This window comes from Equus quagga, chromosome 13 (assembly GCF_021613505.1).
Source record: "Equus quagga isolate Etosha38 chromosome 13, UCLA_HA_Equagga_1.0, whole genome shotgun sequence".
Taxonomy (NCBI): Eukaryota; Metazoa; Chordata; class Mammalia; order Perissodactyla; family Equidae; genus Equus; species Equus quagga.
This window is the reverse complement of record NC_060279.1, coordinates 65,889,240-65,905,550: the sequence shown is the minus strand read 5'-3', so window position 1 is coordinate 65,905,550 and position 16,311 is coordinate 65,889,240. Positions and strand designations below refer to the sequence as shown.

At 40.3% G+C, this 16,311-nt stretch overlaps 1 protein-coding gene across 1 annotated transcript in view; it reads right to left on the bottom strand.

Annotated features, from left to right (window-relative positions):
* PKD1L3 (polycystin 1 like 3, transient receptor potential channel interacting) overlaps positions 1-16,311 on the bottom strand; it is a 78,492-nt gene that overhangs the window by 46,964 nt on the left and 15,217 nt on the right. The window contains exons 6-16 of the mRNA XM_046680285.1: positions 16,157-16,288; positions 14,034-14,219; positions 12,359-12,486; positions 12,134-12,260; positions 11,114-11,242; positions 10,528-10,759; positions 8,678-8,871; positions 6,456-6,686; positions 5,387-5,488; positions 4,930-5,108; positions 1,210-1,356 (exon numbers count right to left, since the gene is read on the bottom strand). Of these exons, the coding sequence (XP_046536241.1) occupies positions 1,210-1,356; positions 4,930-5,108; positions 5,387-5,488; positions 6,456-6,686; positions 8,678-8,871; positions 10,528-10,759; positions 11,114-11,242; positions 12,134-12,260; positions 12,359-12,486; positions 14,034-14,219; positions 16,157-16,288 (1,787 nt within the window). The remainder of the gene's footprint in view (positions 1-1,209; positions 1,357-4,929; positions 5,109-5,386; positions 5,489-6,455; positions 6,687-8,677; positions 8,872-10,527; positions 10,760-11,113; positions 11,243-12,133; positions 12,261-12,358; positions 12,487-14,033; positions 14,220-16,156; positions 16,289-16,311) is intronic.

The following is a 16,311-nucleotide window of genomic DNA, read 5'->3' as shown; positions in this document are numbered from 1 at the left end:
CCAACAGCCTTCAATCACAGCGAAAACCAGCCGCCTGGCAGCCACTAGAGGGAGCAGAACAAGGCTGGAGCTCCTTCAAAGCCTCATTCCCAGAGAACTGTGATCATCTGACCTGTCTAGTAGTTCCCTGGAAAACACCACCTGGGAGGCTGTTCCTATTTGACCGGTGTGCTCACCCACTGCAAAACGCTTTTTCCCTGAGGGCACTGTCAAAAATATTCACAGGCAATTGCTTAACTTCACTGCTACCTGACATGGTGCACCAATAATAGGAGAACCAAAAAGCTGGAAAATGAGAAGTCCATAGGAGTTTTGAAAAACTCTGACATATTTCTGGGAATCTAGTAGCCACATGCATGCCCAGGGTTGTGTGCACACTCGGGAAATGTCTGAGGAGGCCCTAAGCGCTCGCTCCTGGATGACCTTGAAGCTCTCAGCAAACAGGAAATAAAGGCTAAGGCAGAGCTGTCAGTTGCCTTGCTGAGTGTTGAAGGCATGCCACAACGTGCACACAGAACCCCTCAGCAAAGACTGGGAGACCGACTGGGTCCGGACATTTAGGGAAATCTCTGTCCAGTCACTAGCTGGTCACTGAACTAACTGAGCAGAAACTTCAGTTGTTACACATGACACAGAATACAGACTTGACCGAATTAATTCAGAAAAGTCATTAAACAAACAGCAACAACAAACACTAAGAACAACAAATCCTGGGGTTGGGGAAGGGAATCTGATTTCCAGAGTTGCCACATTCTGTTATTTAAAATGTCCAGTTTTCAACACAAGATCACAAGACATGGGGAAAAAAGTATGCCCACCCCTGCAACAACTGACACACACAAAACCAGTCAATAAATTGTCCCTGAGGAAGCCAAGACACTGGATTTACTAGATGTTCAAAGAACTAGAGGAAACCATGTCTAAAGAACTAGAGGAAAGTAAATGAGAATGATGTCTTGCCAAATAGGAAATATCAATATAGATACAGAAATTATTTTTAAAAAGTCTGTAGTTGCAAAATACAGTAAGTGAAATGAAAAATTCACTAGAGAGGATAAACAGCAGATCTGAGCAGCCAGAAAAAAGAGTCAGCAAACCTGAAGATGAGTCAACTGAAATTATCCAGTCTGAGGGAGAGAAAGAAAAAAGAATGAAGAAAATGAACAGAGCCTGTGAGACCTATAGAACCCAACTGTTGCCCAACAATACCTAAAGGAAAAGAGCTCTTTCTTTGAGACTGGTATGAAGACCCGGTCACACTCGCAGTCACCAAGGTCCATGGCCAGCCAACAATTGCACAGGAAATGCCATTTCCTTTTGCCTGCCACGTCACTGACAATTACCTGGTTTACGTACCTATATAAAATGAAGACAATGGTGTTAGGGAGGTAGGCGCAAATGAGCAGCTGTAATAAGAAGTAATCTCATAGAAACAACCTAAATGTCCATTGATGGATGAATGGATAAAGAAAATGTGGTAGATATACACGATGGAATATTATTCAGCCAAAAAAAGAATGAAATCTTGCCATTTTCAACAACACAGATGGATCTCGAGGGCATTACGCTAAGTGAAATAAGTCAGACAGCCAAAGACAAATACTGTATGATCTCATTATATGTGGTATCTAAAATAAATAATAATAAAAAAAGCTCATGGGTGCAGAGAACAGATCGGTGATTGCTAGAGACGGGGGGTGGGGGCTGGGAGAAACAGGTGAAGGGAGTAAAAAGGTACAAACTTCCAGTTATAAAATAACTAAATCATGGGATATAATGTACAGCGTGGTGACTATAGTTAATAATACTGTAATGCATATTTGAAAGTTGCTAAGAGAGTAGATCTTAAAAGTTCTCAAGAGAAAAAATTCTGTAACTATATGTGATGATGCTAACTAGATTTATTGTGATAATTTCACAATATATACAAATATCAAATAATTATGCTGTACATCTGAAACTAATACATGTCAATTATATCTTAATAAAAATTAATTAATTAAAAAAAGTAATCTTGCAGTGTCAGTGAGTGTCTAAGTAAAAGGATGCTGTTTCTTTGTGAGGCAAGAACTAAAGAAAGACATGAGAGTTGATCCCATTTCTCCCTTCCCAACCTCCAAGGGAGTTCACGTACTAAACACCACAGTGCAGACTTCTGTAACCCAGAACAGTTCCGTCTGGGAATATATGCTGTAAGTTTCCTCGTTCCACATGTGACAGTGCCCTGCCACCCCCTTAAGTATCCCATCTGCCTCTATCTTGCATAACCAGGGTCTGAGGGCATGTACATGGGAGGTGGAAGTGGTCTTCAACATTTATCCTAATGACTTCTTGTCCTATTGGGCTCTGTGGCTTCATCTTGACTTCACGGAGCCACAGGCCCTGAGATTTCGTCCATCTGTCTAATTCCTCCCTTATTCAACTGTGAGCACACTTGTCCTCTAGGACACCTGTTCAACCTATTTGATTTCACCGTGCCACCAGCTGGCTCACCTCCTCCTTTGCCATAATGATGCTACTTCTTCAAGAGTCCATGTTTAATGTCACGGAACTATTCAAATCTCAGGTGAAAATCCTTGTTTAATGTTAGCTGAAAGTTATTTTCTGTGTGAGGAGAAGAGAGTCTTTTAAAGCTAAAATATTTCTGGGGACTCTCTTATTGAGGCGGTTTACAAAATCACAGATGACTAAGTCGCATTTGGTTTAAACTTAGCTAGTGCATCTCGTACTGTTAAAGCTTTCATTTCAGAGCAAAGTATAAAAAAAGAGAAAATAATCATTTTCCGATTGGTGAGAAACTAGTCATGGGCTTTTTATGCTTCCAGTGTAACTTTTATGCTCTTATCCTTTCATACGTGAAAAAAAAAGAATCTAATGTGATTGTACAAATTCGTTGTTAAAAATTTTGAAAATATGTAAAAGTATACTGAATAAAATTTTTAAATTCATAATCGTACTTAGCACCAGAGATAACTGTTGGTAATAATTCAGTATACACGTAATATACTCTAGATTTTTTTCCTGTATGCAAACTTTTTTTTTAAAGATTGACACCTGAGTTAACAATGGTTGCCAATCTTCTTTTTTTTCCTCCTTTTTCTCCCCAAAGCCCCCAGTACATAGTTGCATATTTTAGTAGTGGGTCGTTCTAGTTGTGACATGTGAGATGCCATCTCAGCATGGCCTGATGAGCAGTGCCATGTCCGCACCCAGGATTTGAACTGGAGAAACCCTGGGCCACCGAAGCGGAGTGTGTGAACTTAACCTCCTGGCCACGGGGCCAGCCACAATGTACACAAACTTTTGAAAAAATCAACTTTATTGTGGTATAATTTACATATGATAAAAGGCACCCATTTAAAATGTACAATTCACTGCATTTTGACAAATGTATACACTTGTGTAAGCACCACCATCATCAAGATATCACCCCAAAAAGCTTCCTTGTGCCCCTATCTAGCCAACCCCCCTCAGGCTCACCCCTGGCCCCAGGTGATGACTGATCTGTTTTCTGTCTCTATAGATTAGTTTGCCTTTTAAAGAATTTCATATAGTGGAGTTGTACAGTATGTATTCCTTTGTGTCTGGATTCTTTTGCTCCGCATAATGTTTTTGAGATTCGCCCACGTTGTGTGCACAGGTAGACTGTTCTTTTGGTTGGTGAGTAGTATTCCATTGAATAAATGTACTAACATTTGTTTATTCATTCACCCAGTGGACGTTTGTGTTGTTTCAAGTTTGGGGCTACTATTAGTAAAGCTGTTAGGAACATATGTATATAAGTCTCGGAACGGACATACGTTTTCACTATCTAGGAGTAGAATTTCTGGGTCATATGGTAAATGTATGTTTAATTTTACAAGAAACTGCCAAATGTTCTCCAACATGGCTGGACCATTTTCACTCCCACCAACAGTGTCTGAGAGCTCACATTGCTCCCCATCCTCACCCAAAATTGATTTTGTCAGACTTTTTACTTTTAGTCATTCTGCTGGGTGTTTAGTGCTCTCTCACTGTGGTTTTAGTTTGCATTTCCTGATGACTAATGATGTGGAGCATCTTTTCAAGTGCTTGTTATACATTATTTGCCTTTCTAAATATAACTGGAATGATAGTGTACACACTGTCTTGTAGATACCTGAACAGAATGGATGCAGCTGGCGAATTATGATGCTCTCGTGGCCCAGCGCTTGGTGCATCCAGCCTAGCAGGGAAAGACTCGTCCTGCTAACAGTTTCAGGCAGGCTGCATAATCCTCTCAGGTGGGCATTATTCAGCAACTGGTTCATTTGAGTACCTGGCCTTAGATCTTTGATTTCATTCTCTTCTTTTTTCCTAACTCCAACAAACCAATAATCTTCATCCTTGATTAATTTTATCATCTACTCTCTCCACCCACCTCTCCTAATTCTCAGAGTGCCCCTGAAGGGAGATGCAGAATCATCTGGACCTAGCCCATGTCTGCTTCACATACTCATACTGACCATTTCTCTCTCTAACTCCCTAGACACATCCCACGATTCCATTTGTTCCCCTCTCCTTAAGCTCTTAATTTTGGCCCAAAGTATATTCAGTATATAGTTGTTTATTCAATTTACTCTTTAAAGATGTTTTTCATGTTTAGAGATACTTTAACTTATGGTATTTTGGGGCAATATTTCATTGTTGTTATTTGCTGTTCACAATCATGACAACATTCAAGGAAAATAAAAGCAAAAATAAAATATCTCTCATTCTACCATCCACAAAAATTCATATCTCTTTCCAGAGTTTCTTTGTAGAAAGGTTTTAAATTAAACCTAATAGTCATTTGTTACTATTTGGTCCAAAGTGTTATTGTTATTTATTGTGATGACATGCAGGTCTTTCCCCAGAATGCTGAAGACTCACAGAAAAGATCCAACAAGCCAGCATGATACAGGTGCTTACCAAGAAGGGCTGACCCCCGAATTGTCATGCCAGAGCCGAAGGCTGTGCAAGTCCCCCAGAGAGGACCGAGCGCTGAGGAGGAAGACATCCAGTCCCCCTCGTTCGAAGACTGCCTTCTGGGAGTCACAAAGGTGATGGGGCTCACTCTGTCCCTCGGACCCATAGAGGGTGATAACCACCTAAAACGTGACAAGGAAAGATAAAATACAGGAAGTTCTAACATGAGTCTGGGTTTATCCCTCAGGAGAAAGACGAAGACAGAGCAAAGTGTACTGAGATGAGCCTCTGCGATCTAGACTAGTATAGAGGGCTCTTCAGATTCACAGTCTAGAACTAGGAAATGCCACTCGCTGAGATCCCCTGTGACAAACTATGGGACACCCAGATACCACATTAGAGTGTATCTTGTGTGGTAGAAGACACGAAGCAACGAATGAAGAACATTCATTTCCCTCACCTTAGCGGTTGTAGCGGCCCTTCTTCGATAGCCAGTGGAGACCTCAATAAGGTAGTGAAATTGATAACTGGGGTCATTATCAGCCAGGACAGTGACCTTCACCTGCAGGAAAGGCAGAACCAAGAAAAGTGGCAGAGCTGCACTTAGTACAGCCCCTGATTCCTCCAGCTAAGAAACGGGAGGAGGCGCTGCTGCAGATCGGGCAGCTCTACGGAAAGAAAGCGTGAGGTGCAGTGAGATGACAAACAAACAAGCAGAGCTCAGTTATGTGATGAAATGGGGGATGAGGCTGAAAGGCCTGGGCTTATGCCTCTAAAATGAAATATTCAGAGAATCAACTGATCAGGTCTTGGGCCTCTCAATCTTTCCACCTCCCTCCTTCCAGGCAGGGTTACCAGATAAACACTTAAGACAACCAGTTAAACTTGAATTTCAGATAAACAATGAATAATTTTAGGGCATAATTAAAATGCATTCACTATTTATTTGAAATTCAAATTTAACTGGGTGTCCTATATTTTTATTTACGAAAATGGGCACTCTACACTCCCAGCAATAAAGAAACGGACACTTTGTCTGTATTCTAGAATTTCCAAGTGTAACAAAATATAAGAAGAAGAAATACATAGAACAGAAATTAAGAAGAGGCTGTCATCAAAGGATTTTTTTGTTTGTTTAAAAAACAATTCCTTATAGATTTCTTATCTATTGCAGTTATTAAATTATAATTTGACTTACACATAACTTTCATATCCAATGTATAAAGTGAGATAAACTTGAATTTGATTATAGTTAAGTTCTCTAGTTGTTTTCTTTTGGCTTATTCCTAACCTAAATGAGTCATATGAGAGTTCAGCTTTGGCTAAAAGAAAAAAAATGGAGATAAAGAGTTAAGTTCCTAGGCTGTGAGACAGTAGATATGAAGAGAAATTTAAGAAAAGTCCCACTTGAATTTTTATAGTACCTAGTACCGTGCTACCAGCCTCTTTTGATGAAGGTGTTTTTTTTCCATCTTATTCAACATACTCAAGACATCGCGGCAAAGCTTTTGGAATCAAAGTCTCATCACCTTCTGCATATCTGCTTGGTCCTTTCTCCAAGCCCACACAAATATGAGCATATAGAATCCTAACAGGCTGGCCAGCAACGACACTCCAACAGGGTTGTTGGTCACGCGAAGGAACAGCTTGATCGTGTCTTCAACATTCACTGTCCGGGGCACAATGAAGAAGTCACTGCCAAAGTAGGTCAGGTGGTTACAGAGACACTGTGTCCTCAGAATTGTGCTCTGTGGCCCAACCTGGAATTAGAATCAAGACACTGATACTAATTACATAGACTGCTAAGGAAGGGACGAACATAAAACACCAACAAGGGCAATTTAGAGATGGAAAAGAATGTCCGGTTTGCTTCGTCACTGCTGGGGGTAAAACTGGCGTGACCAATGTGGGCAGCAATTTGGCAATATCTGGTAAGACTGAAGAAGCACAAACTTTGTGAATCGTGCAATTTCAGTTCTGAATATATATCCTAGGAGAACTTTGCACATGTGCACAAGGAGATGTGAAGAAGAATGTTTCTATCAGCATTGTTTATAACCACAAAAAATAGGAAACAACCTGTAGGTCCAGTAACAGCAGAACATACAAACGAACAAGTAAATAAATGAGTAGAAGTAAACCGATGTAACGTTATGCAGCAGTAAAAATGAACGAGTTAGAACTAGATGTATCGACACGTGTAAATGTCAAGTGAAAAAAACAAGTTAAAGAAGGATCTGGGTAGCATGGTGCCATTTACATAAAGACCAAAAGCATGCAAACCACTCATTTATCTACGTCTGTCAGCCTCCCTCACTGGAATGTAAGCTCGTGAGGACACTGTCTGGTCCATCACTGTATCTCTAGCTCCTAGACACAGCCTGCCATGTAGAAGATGCTCGATAAATACTTGCTGAAAGAATGAATACACAGACCAAATTCAGGACAGTGGTTACCCTTTGGTGAGAGGGAAGAAATGAGATCAGTGAGGGGCACACCGTGGACTTCGATCACTCCTGTTTTATTATTTTTAAAAATCTGAACCAAGTGGAGCAAAATACTAACTTTGTGAAAAGCTGAGTGGTGTGTTTAATGATTTTTATTATATTATTTCCTATAACTTTCCATATGTTGTAACATTTCTTCATAAAAAATATTTTTTAAAAAGTTACTAGGTGAATAAGCAGAAGGTACCAATTCCATGTTTGATTTTGCAAATGAAAAGCCTAAAATAACATCCTTATGACAGACTTCTTTCCACGGCACACGGTTAAGTTCTGGTTGTCCAGTCTACACTCTGCCTTGGAGGAACTCTCATCCTGTTTCTGCAGCTCTGCCCCTTTCATGGAGATCACGCACTATCAGAGCTTCATGGAGGCAGGAAATATCCTGATGCCTTTTGCCATCAGTGTGTCACTGTGCGAAGAGAGAAGCTCTCAAGCCTTGCTACCCAAATTGTGGCTTCCCTGACCAGCAGCACTGACATCACCTGGGGGCTTGCTGGAAAGGCAGACTCTCAGATCCACCCGATTTACAGCAACAGAATCTGCATTTTGACAGGCTCCCAGTTAGAGGATTTGCTTGAGAAGCGCTGCTCCAGATCATCCAGAAATCACTGCTTGAGGCCGCAAATGGTGCAGATGCCTTCCAGAGCATCCTCTCTCCCACTATTCCCAATCTGGGTAATACTTTTTCAAATCTTTTAAGAAGAACGCCCTCATGATTTCCAGAACCTTCCACCACATTCTTTGTGCAACTGAACCAGGACTTAAATTAGTCAGGATCTCACAGAATCACAATGTGAAAACATATAGTGCCATCTTAAAGTGGGCAGACACCTGGAACTAGGCAATCATTATGAAAGTGACAATCTGTCCGCACCTGGCCTGGAATGTAGAAGAAGCTGCTGGCTTATTTTTAAGTACAAAAATTCTCTTTTATTTAGCAGGAAGTTCGTTTCACTTTACCCACAACATACTTAATACTTGTACAGTGTAAGAGCTTTCATACTGCTTTTCTTACCTAGAATTGTCCAATTTACCTTAGACTAATGTTTGAGAAAGGAATTACAAATAGAAAAAACAAACTCTTTCCTGGACCACTACACACAACCCTCCTCCTTTTTCCCAGGTGGATTTATTCCCCTTCTGGTGAGTTTTCCCTCTGGGCTGCCCCAGCTGAGATAACAGATGCACCGTGTTTAATGCCAGCCGAGGAAGATGAGAGGCAGGGGCAGGACGCAGCTTCCTACCTGGCATCCATCGCTCTTCCACGTGCTGTTGCGGTTGTCCCAGAAATAGCACTGAGTGACGGCAGTTACCACCGAGAACAGGGTGGGCGGCTGCTGAGCGCTCTCCTTGCTTTCCTTCAACATGCCTGTTATGTAGTAGGAGCCGATCCCATACTGCAGACTCTCTGGGGTCAGCACCCAGGTATACTCCTCATCTGAGAACACAGCACAGGGCTTAGTTGTATCTCAAATGGGTGAAAAATACCAGCAGAACCGTTCTTCTGAAGAGTTTATTATTATTGTTGTTATTTTATTTTACAAACAAGGAAGTAATAAACCTAGAGTCACAAAGGATTTTTTTAAAATGATCAGTGATACGATCAAGGGCTCTGCATTACTTTTGTTCCGGTAAAATTCATATTCTTTTGATAAACAAAAATTTAGGTCTAATGAATTAGAATGTATTACAAGTTTTAGTAAAATGAAATAATTACAAATCAAAGTTAATACCCAGAAGATCTAGGCAACAAAAGAAACGCAAGGACTAAGCAAGGATAGGAACAGAGTGGTTCCAGGGAAGGAGTCCAGGACTGCACACTGGAGGCCAATTTCAGGTCTGTCCCCAGGTGGCTGCTAACAGCTATGGCATGTCACCCAATCTCTCTAGTTTTCTCGTCTTTCAAACAAGGAGTCTGGACCAAAGGACCCCTAAGACCCCTTCCAGCTCCAAATGACATGATCTTATTGCCAAGATCAGCAGGAAGAACGGACTGCGCGTTCTGAACCAGGAAGGAGCCTGTTGGTAATGCAGACAGAACTGTGCAGCTGGCAGCCCGGAGGGAGAGCTGCTGTCTCAGGTGCCTCATCCAATGGGAAGAATCACTTAAAAAGCAGTCTTTCCTGTGTTGGTGAGGCCGGTGCAAGAGCCAGAGGAAGCTCGTTCAACACGGGAAGACTGTCACGAAGCGGGGAAGGGGGACTATGACATGCTTTACCCATCGTGATTATTTTCCCCAACATTTTTTTTTTTAATGCAAAAGAGGGAGTTCTTTATTAAGACTTTTCAGTACAACATTTAAAGCTTATATCCAGAGGATATGTTTTTTGGTCAAGTATATCTAGGTACTATTTACATATCTTAGAAATTCCTAGCTACTTATACATGTCTCAGAAATTCTTAACTTTTCTAAACTACAATGTAGTCATTCTGGTCTTATACCAAGATTTACTGCGATATCTCTGGGCCTTACTCATATCTAAGATTAGAAGAAAAGCTGACATATAAATGACACATTGCATATATACTCATCTATGGAATATAAAGTTTGAAATATTTATGATCCATCATGCTGGAAATTTACCTCTGCAGGGAGTCTCAACATTTCATTATGAAAATTTTCAACCATATAGAAAGTTGAGAGAATTTTACAGTGAACACTCATATAATCGCTAACCAGATTCTACAATTAACATTTTACTAAATTTGCTTTATCACATATATATCCCTCTATCCATCCCATAATCTATCTTTTTTGAAAATGCACTTCATGCTCACAGGTGTCTATACATGTGATAAAATTACATAGAATTAAATACACACTCACACACGCAGAAATGAGTGCCTATAAAACTGGTGAAATCTGAATAAGGTCAGTGCATTGTTTCAATGCCATTTCCCAATTGTGATATAGCACTGTAGTCATGCAAGATGCTATCATTAGGAGAAACTGGGTGAAAGGCCTATGAGATCTCTCAGTTTTATTTTTTACAATAGCATGTGAATCTACAATTACCTCAAAACAAAAAGTTAAAAAAAAGAAAGACAAAAATGCACTTCACAGTAAGTTTCTGACATCTGGTTGGGGTTTTACCTTTTTGCCACACCTGGTCCTTCGGAAGGGTGATGCTCAGGTGGAAGTGAGTGTGGTTAGGCTGATACTGGAACCCCAGGTAGAGTGTCATTGAAAGGGGATGTTCAGGCTCTATGCACACTATCAGGGACTTCTCCAGGGAAGTGACGTTCACGGTGATAAGAAAATGCTCTGTGCTAGTGTTGAGGCTGCTGGGATGGGTTTCCGTGCTAACGTTTCTCCAGAGTGTGATCTAGAATAAGACACAGTTAATCAATCTTCAAGTTTAAGATGGCCCATCCATTGATGCCTTTCAGCCTCCTTTATAATAATAATGGAACGAAACTTCCTTGGTCTCCCTCTTTGAATGTTAGTAGGTAACGCAGTGCAAGGGGTTAAGGAAGAGTATATAGTCTAAGACCTAAAACACCTTCTCCTAAGGCTAAGGCAGATCTCTTTGTGAAAGTTCCTAAGTAAAGATGTGAATAACAAAACAATGGCACGGCAATAAATCTAAAATGATATCCTTCAAGGCATTGTATCCTTCTAGCCTATTCTCCAGGAACTCCTATTCTCTTCTATTTATTCCCTAATAGTCAAGCCATACCTCAATATCTTCCACTAAATCACGGACTTGGAGCAATTTATGATTAGAGCTTAGTAACACACTTCCGACGCTTCCAACAATGTTCTTGTCATCAAAATCCTTGAAGGGATTGAAAGCTAGTCCTGTTACCTAGAGACAAGAAAACTCCAGTCTCATAAATTGCTGAAATATTTATAAATAACACCCCGATAGGTAATAAGGTATCAGATATCATAAATTAAAGTAAATGTTGGGATTGTCCCTTTGCCAGGATCTCAAATGAAATATTTCTCATTATAACATCATATGAGAAAGAATTAAGTAAAGATGAGTCATTTACTTGTAACCCTCAGAATTCTTAATTTTTACATTTTTATACCTGCAGGATTCTATTTTACTAGGAAGTAAGTATTCTGCCCTCCAGGGTAAGGCAAAAACTCTACTTCTGTTTATAGGTAATTGCTGAAAGAAAAACAATATACTGCTATGACTAGGTTGGTATTTTAAGTCAATAATTATTCAGATATCCCAAGCTTTGTATAAATAGTGAAGAGCTGAGATCAATTCAAATCATAACAGAGAAACTTAGTTAAATCCAGAAGTCTGTTTACTGCTCCCAACTTCTACACTGGATCATTTTTTTTATAAAGATTTTATTTTTTTTCCCCTTTTCTCCCCAAAGCCCCCCCAGTACATAGTTGTGCGTCCTTCATTGTGGGTCCTTCTAGCTGTGGCATGTGGGACGCTGCCTCAGCGTGGGTTGGTGAGCAGTGCCATGTCCACGCCCAGGATTCAAAACAATGAAACCCTGGGCTGCCTGCAGCGGAGTGCACGAACTTAACCACTCGGCCATGGGGCCAGCCCCTACACTGGATCATTTTTAAGAGGACTCCATTCCTGCCAGTGTAAGAGGAATTAGTGGCACACGACATTATCTCATTTGGCCGGTCGGCTTACATTTCATGGTGCATTCCTTTCACCCAAATGCCTACAGCTCTCAAATCCCATTTTCATTCTGATCAGAATCAATTTCACACTCACCTGGACATTAACTTCTGGGTGTTCATTCAAGAGCTCCTCCAAGGCTGAAGCTGATGGAAAGCCTAACCTCACGGGTGCTGGGTAACCCAGCGTGTAAGAGCTCAGAGGCAAAGTTGATATGTTTTGGCTAATGAAAAAGAAGTTAAATGGGAATAAATTTCTGTGTGTTCTCTAAAGGTCAAAAACCTAAAACGAAACTCTCCCCCTTCCTTCCTCCTCTGTTACCTGCTCAGCATCAGAGTAGCAATCGAAGAGGTCAAAGTCACTGAAGACTCAGAAAAGTTCTTCTGCTGTAGAAATTCTTCCTGCATCCTACCAAGGGCCAGCAAGGATGTTTTCAGCACATTTTCTACCTGCATTTAGAGGGAAACAACACGTAACCTCAGTATATTGTGTTAGTGAAATAATGATTTTGAGAGGGTTGGAAGGGGAGCAAGGATTTTTTTTTTCAAAGATTGGCACCTGAGCTAACAACTGTTGCTAATCTTCTTCTTTTTTTTTTTTTTCCTGCTTTTTTCTCCCCATATCCCCCCGGAACATAGTTGTATATTTTAGTTGTAGGTCCTTCTAGTTGTGGCATGTGGGATGCCGCCTCAACGTGGCCTACTGAGCAGTGCCATGTCCCCACCCAGGATCCAAACCCTGGGCTGCTAAAGCGGAGCCCACGAACTTAACCACTCGGCCATGGGGCCGGCCCCAGGGAGCAAGGATTTTGACAGTGATGTAATGAAGGGTGACATTCACTGGAGAGGACCCATTGAAAGTACTTGCCATCTGCCTAAAGACTCACCATCCTTCATATCAACTAAGGGGGCCACCGAAGGAAATATTTCTTTGCCCTATGATATAAGCTGCCCTAGACTTGCTTATGATAGGTTTTTCTTTTAAACAGCTTTATTGAAATGAAATTCACACATACAATCCACCCAGAGTATACAATTCCATGTTTTTCAGTATATTCACAGTGCAACTATCACATGATCTAATTTTAGATCATTTTCACCTCCCCTAAAATAAACCCAGTACCCAGTAGCGGTCACTGTCCATTCTCCTGTCCTCATCCCCCTAGTCCTAGGAAACCACTGATCTAAATTCAGTATCCATAGATTTGCTTCTTCTGGACATTTCATATAAATGGAATCACAATATACAGTCCTTTGTGACTGGCTTCTTTCATTTAGCATAACGTTTCCAAGGTTCATCCAGGTTGCACCAGTACTTCACTCTCTTTCGTTGCCGAATAATATTCTATCATATGGATATACCATGTTTTATTTATCCATTCCTCAGATCATGGACATTTGGCTTATTTCCACTTTTTGGCTATTTGGCTATTTGAATAATGCTGCTGTGACATGAGTACATAAGTTCTAGTGTGGACATATGTGTGTATATTCCAAGGACTGGAATTGCTGGGTCACGGGGTAATTCCATTTCAACATTTTGAGGAACTGTCAAACTGTTTGCCAAAGTGGCTGAGTCATTTTACAAGCCAACAATTCACGAAGGTTCTAATTTCTCTGCCTCCTTGTCAACATTTGTTATTGTCTGTCTTTTTGGATGGGAAGTGCTATCTCATTGTGGTTTGATTTGCATTTCCCTAACGACAATGATGTTGAACATCTTTTCACATGAATAGCAAATTGAATTGATTGAGTGTGTACCATGTGCCAAGCACTTTACTAAGTTCTCTGCACTGGCTTACAGCACTAGGTAGTCTTGGCTCACTGGTGGAATAGAGAGGAAGACCCCGGAGCAGACCTGACAGAGTGGTCTTTTCAGTGGTGCTTACTGGGCTGAATTCTCTTTAGAGATTTAGGGAGAGGCTGTGTGATACCTGGATCTGTCAAGATTAAAAAGTTTCTAAACACAGTTGGCCACTGGCGGATACTTTACCTACCTGCTCAACGTCAGGCTTGGATCTTTGCTGCCCTGCTTCACCAGCCTGCACTACATCGTTGGGGGAGTGGAAGAGGCAGACGGTCACGGGGACGTGGAAGCCCAGACTGCTGCTGTTCTGAAACGGACTCTTCAGTAACTGCCCTTTCAGGTAAACCAGGGAATCGATCACGCTGACCTGGGAGTTCTAGGAAGCGAACATACACCCCTGAACTGTTTACGATTGTTTTAAATTGATTTGTGTTCTTCTTTGAAGGAATTCAGCGTTCCTTACACATTTCAAATACATTCTTATAAAAAAGCAATACTACAACTTGGCAGGGAAGGAAAATATATTATTACATATTACCTATGGGGAGGATTCGTATTTCAGGTTATTCTAAGAAACTGACATAACCCTTTTGAGTGATAAGTAGATCAAATATCTAATTAACAAAGCTAAGCTAACAAAAGGAATGTCAAGGCAAAGAGCAATGCTGACTGAAACACTGAGTCGATTATCCCTTTGTATCTAGGGCCCCAAAAGCATTCAAGATAGACTTAAAATAGAGATCAAGGAGAAATTCTAGATGAAACAGAAAACACCAATCCTCCTTTCTGTAGGTTGTTCTCAAGTAAAACAAGTCAAAAAAAGAAGGTTAAGCAAATTGACAGATATTTACTGAATATTCACTGTAGGTACAAGTATTTTTGTTTTGAACTGTTATTTATTTTCAAAGATACATTTATTAAAAAACTTCTGCAAATAAAAGATACAATAAACAAAGTTAAAAACCAGATGGGGGCACAAAATATTTGCAACATATGCAACAAAAGGTTAACACCGACAGTAAATTAAGCTCTCTTACAAACAAATAAGGAGAAGACAGTCAACCCAACGAGGAAAATGGATGAAGGACATGAAGAAGCAATTCAGAGGAGATATAAAAATGGCCAACGAGTGTACAAAATGATGTTCAAACTCCTTAGTAATCAATAAAATGCTTTTCCTTCTTGCCTTTGAAATTGGTAAAAATGAGAGTGTGGGGAAACGGTTTGTGGGAATGTAAAACAATGGCTTTTAGGAGGGCAATTTCGTCATCTATGGAAAATTTTAAAGCACATCAACTCTATTTCCAGCACTGTATCCCACAGAAATATTTGCCTAAGTTCTCAAAGATGTTTGTGGCTATACTATTTGCAAGGGTAAACAAATAAAAAAAATCCAAATGAGCATTAAGAATAATGAGTTCATTTATGTGTACTGACATGAGAAGACACCCATGACACAGTGTTAAGTAAAAAAAATCAAGGGGCAGAAAAATTTGTATACTTTAACTCCACTTTTGTTAAAAACAAAACAAAACAAAATCAAAACAACAAACTTGTGTAAGCGAGGAAAAAGTTTGCAAGGTTATGCACAGCAAACTAACAATAAACTAGTAACAGAGATTATATCCAGAAAACAGAATTAGCAGGAAGAAGATGGTGGAGGCCCTTGCTTTTTACTTTAAATGCTTTTGTTCTGACTCTTAAATAACAAGCATGTATTATTTCTGTAATTAAAAAGTTCAAAAAACCCAATACAGAAGGCATTTATATGCTTATTGCAGAATATCTGAAAATATAGGAAACGGAAAAAAGAAAATTAAAATTCTGACTAATCCCACCACCTTAATTTACTTATGTGCGGGGAACAGAAAGAGGCATGAATAACTACGAACGAACATAACATTGGCAAGTGTGGTTGCAATAAACGCCAATATCACGGGGGTACTGATTTCTGATCCTGTTTCAAGGTTGTATCCTGTATCTGCGGCAGGGAGTGGCTCTATTTTTGTCTCCCACCATCTCGCGTAACAAATGTATCAGGAAGGCAGTAACGTGGTAACTGAACAAGAGCAAACAAACACAGTGTATCTGAGAATGTCGCTACTGATGAATTTTTTCACAATCTTCAGGTTTTTAAAGGTACAAATATGCTTGCTGATATTTAAATTGAGTCTCCACAAAATAGTTTCATAATGCTAAATTCTGCACAGGGCACAATCTCCAGATTATCCATTTTCTTTTTTATTATATCTTCTCGCTTTCTCTCTTCCCCCTTTGTCGTGGCTTGCTCCCTCCCAATCAGCCTCTGCTTACCTGAGCTGACTCAGAAGATCCGGGCATAAAGGCTTTCAGTGTCCGAATCACCTCACAAGCTTTCTGTAGTGCGCTGTGAGCTGGTGAACCGTGAACTGCTTTGCTAAAGTTCCCTGCTATCTCATCTATGACCTATTGGGGACAAAGGATTTTGT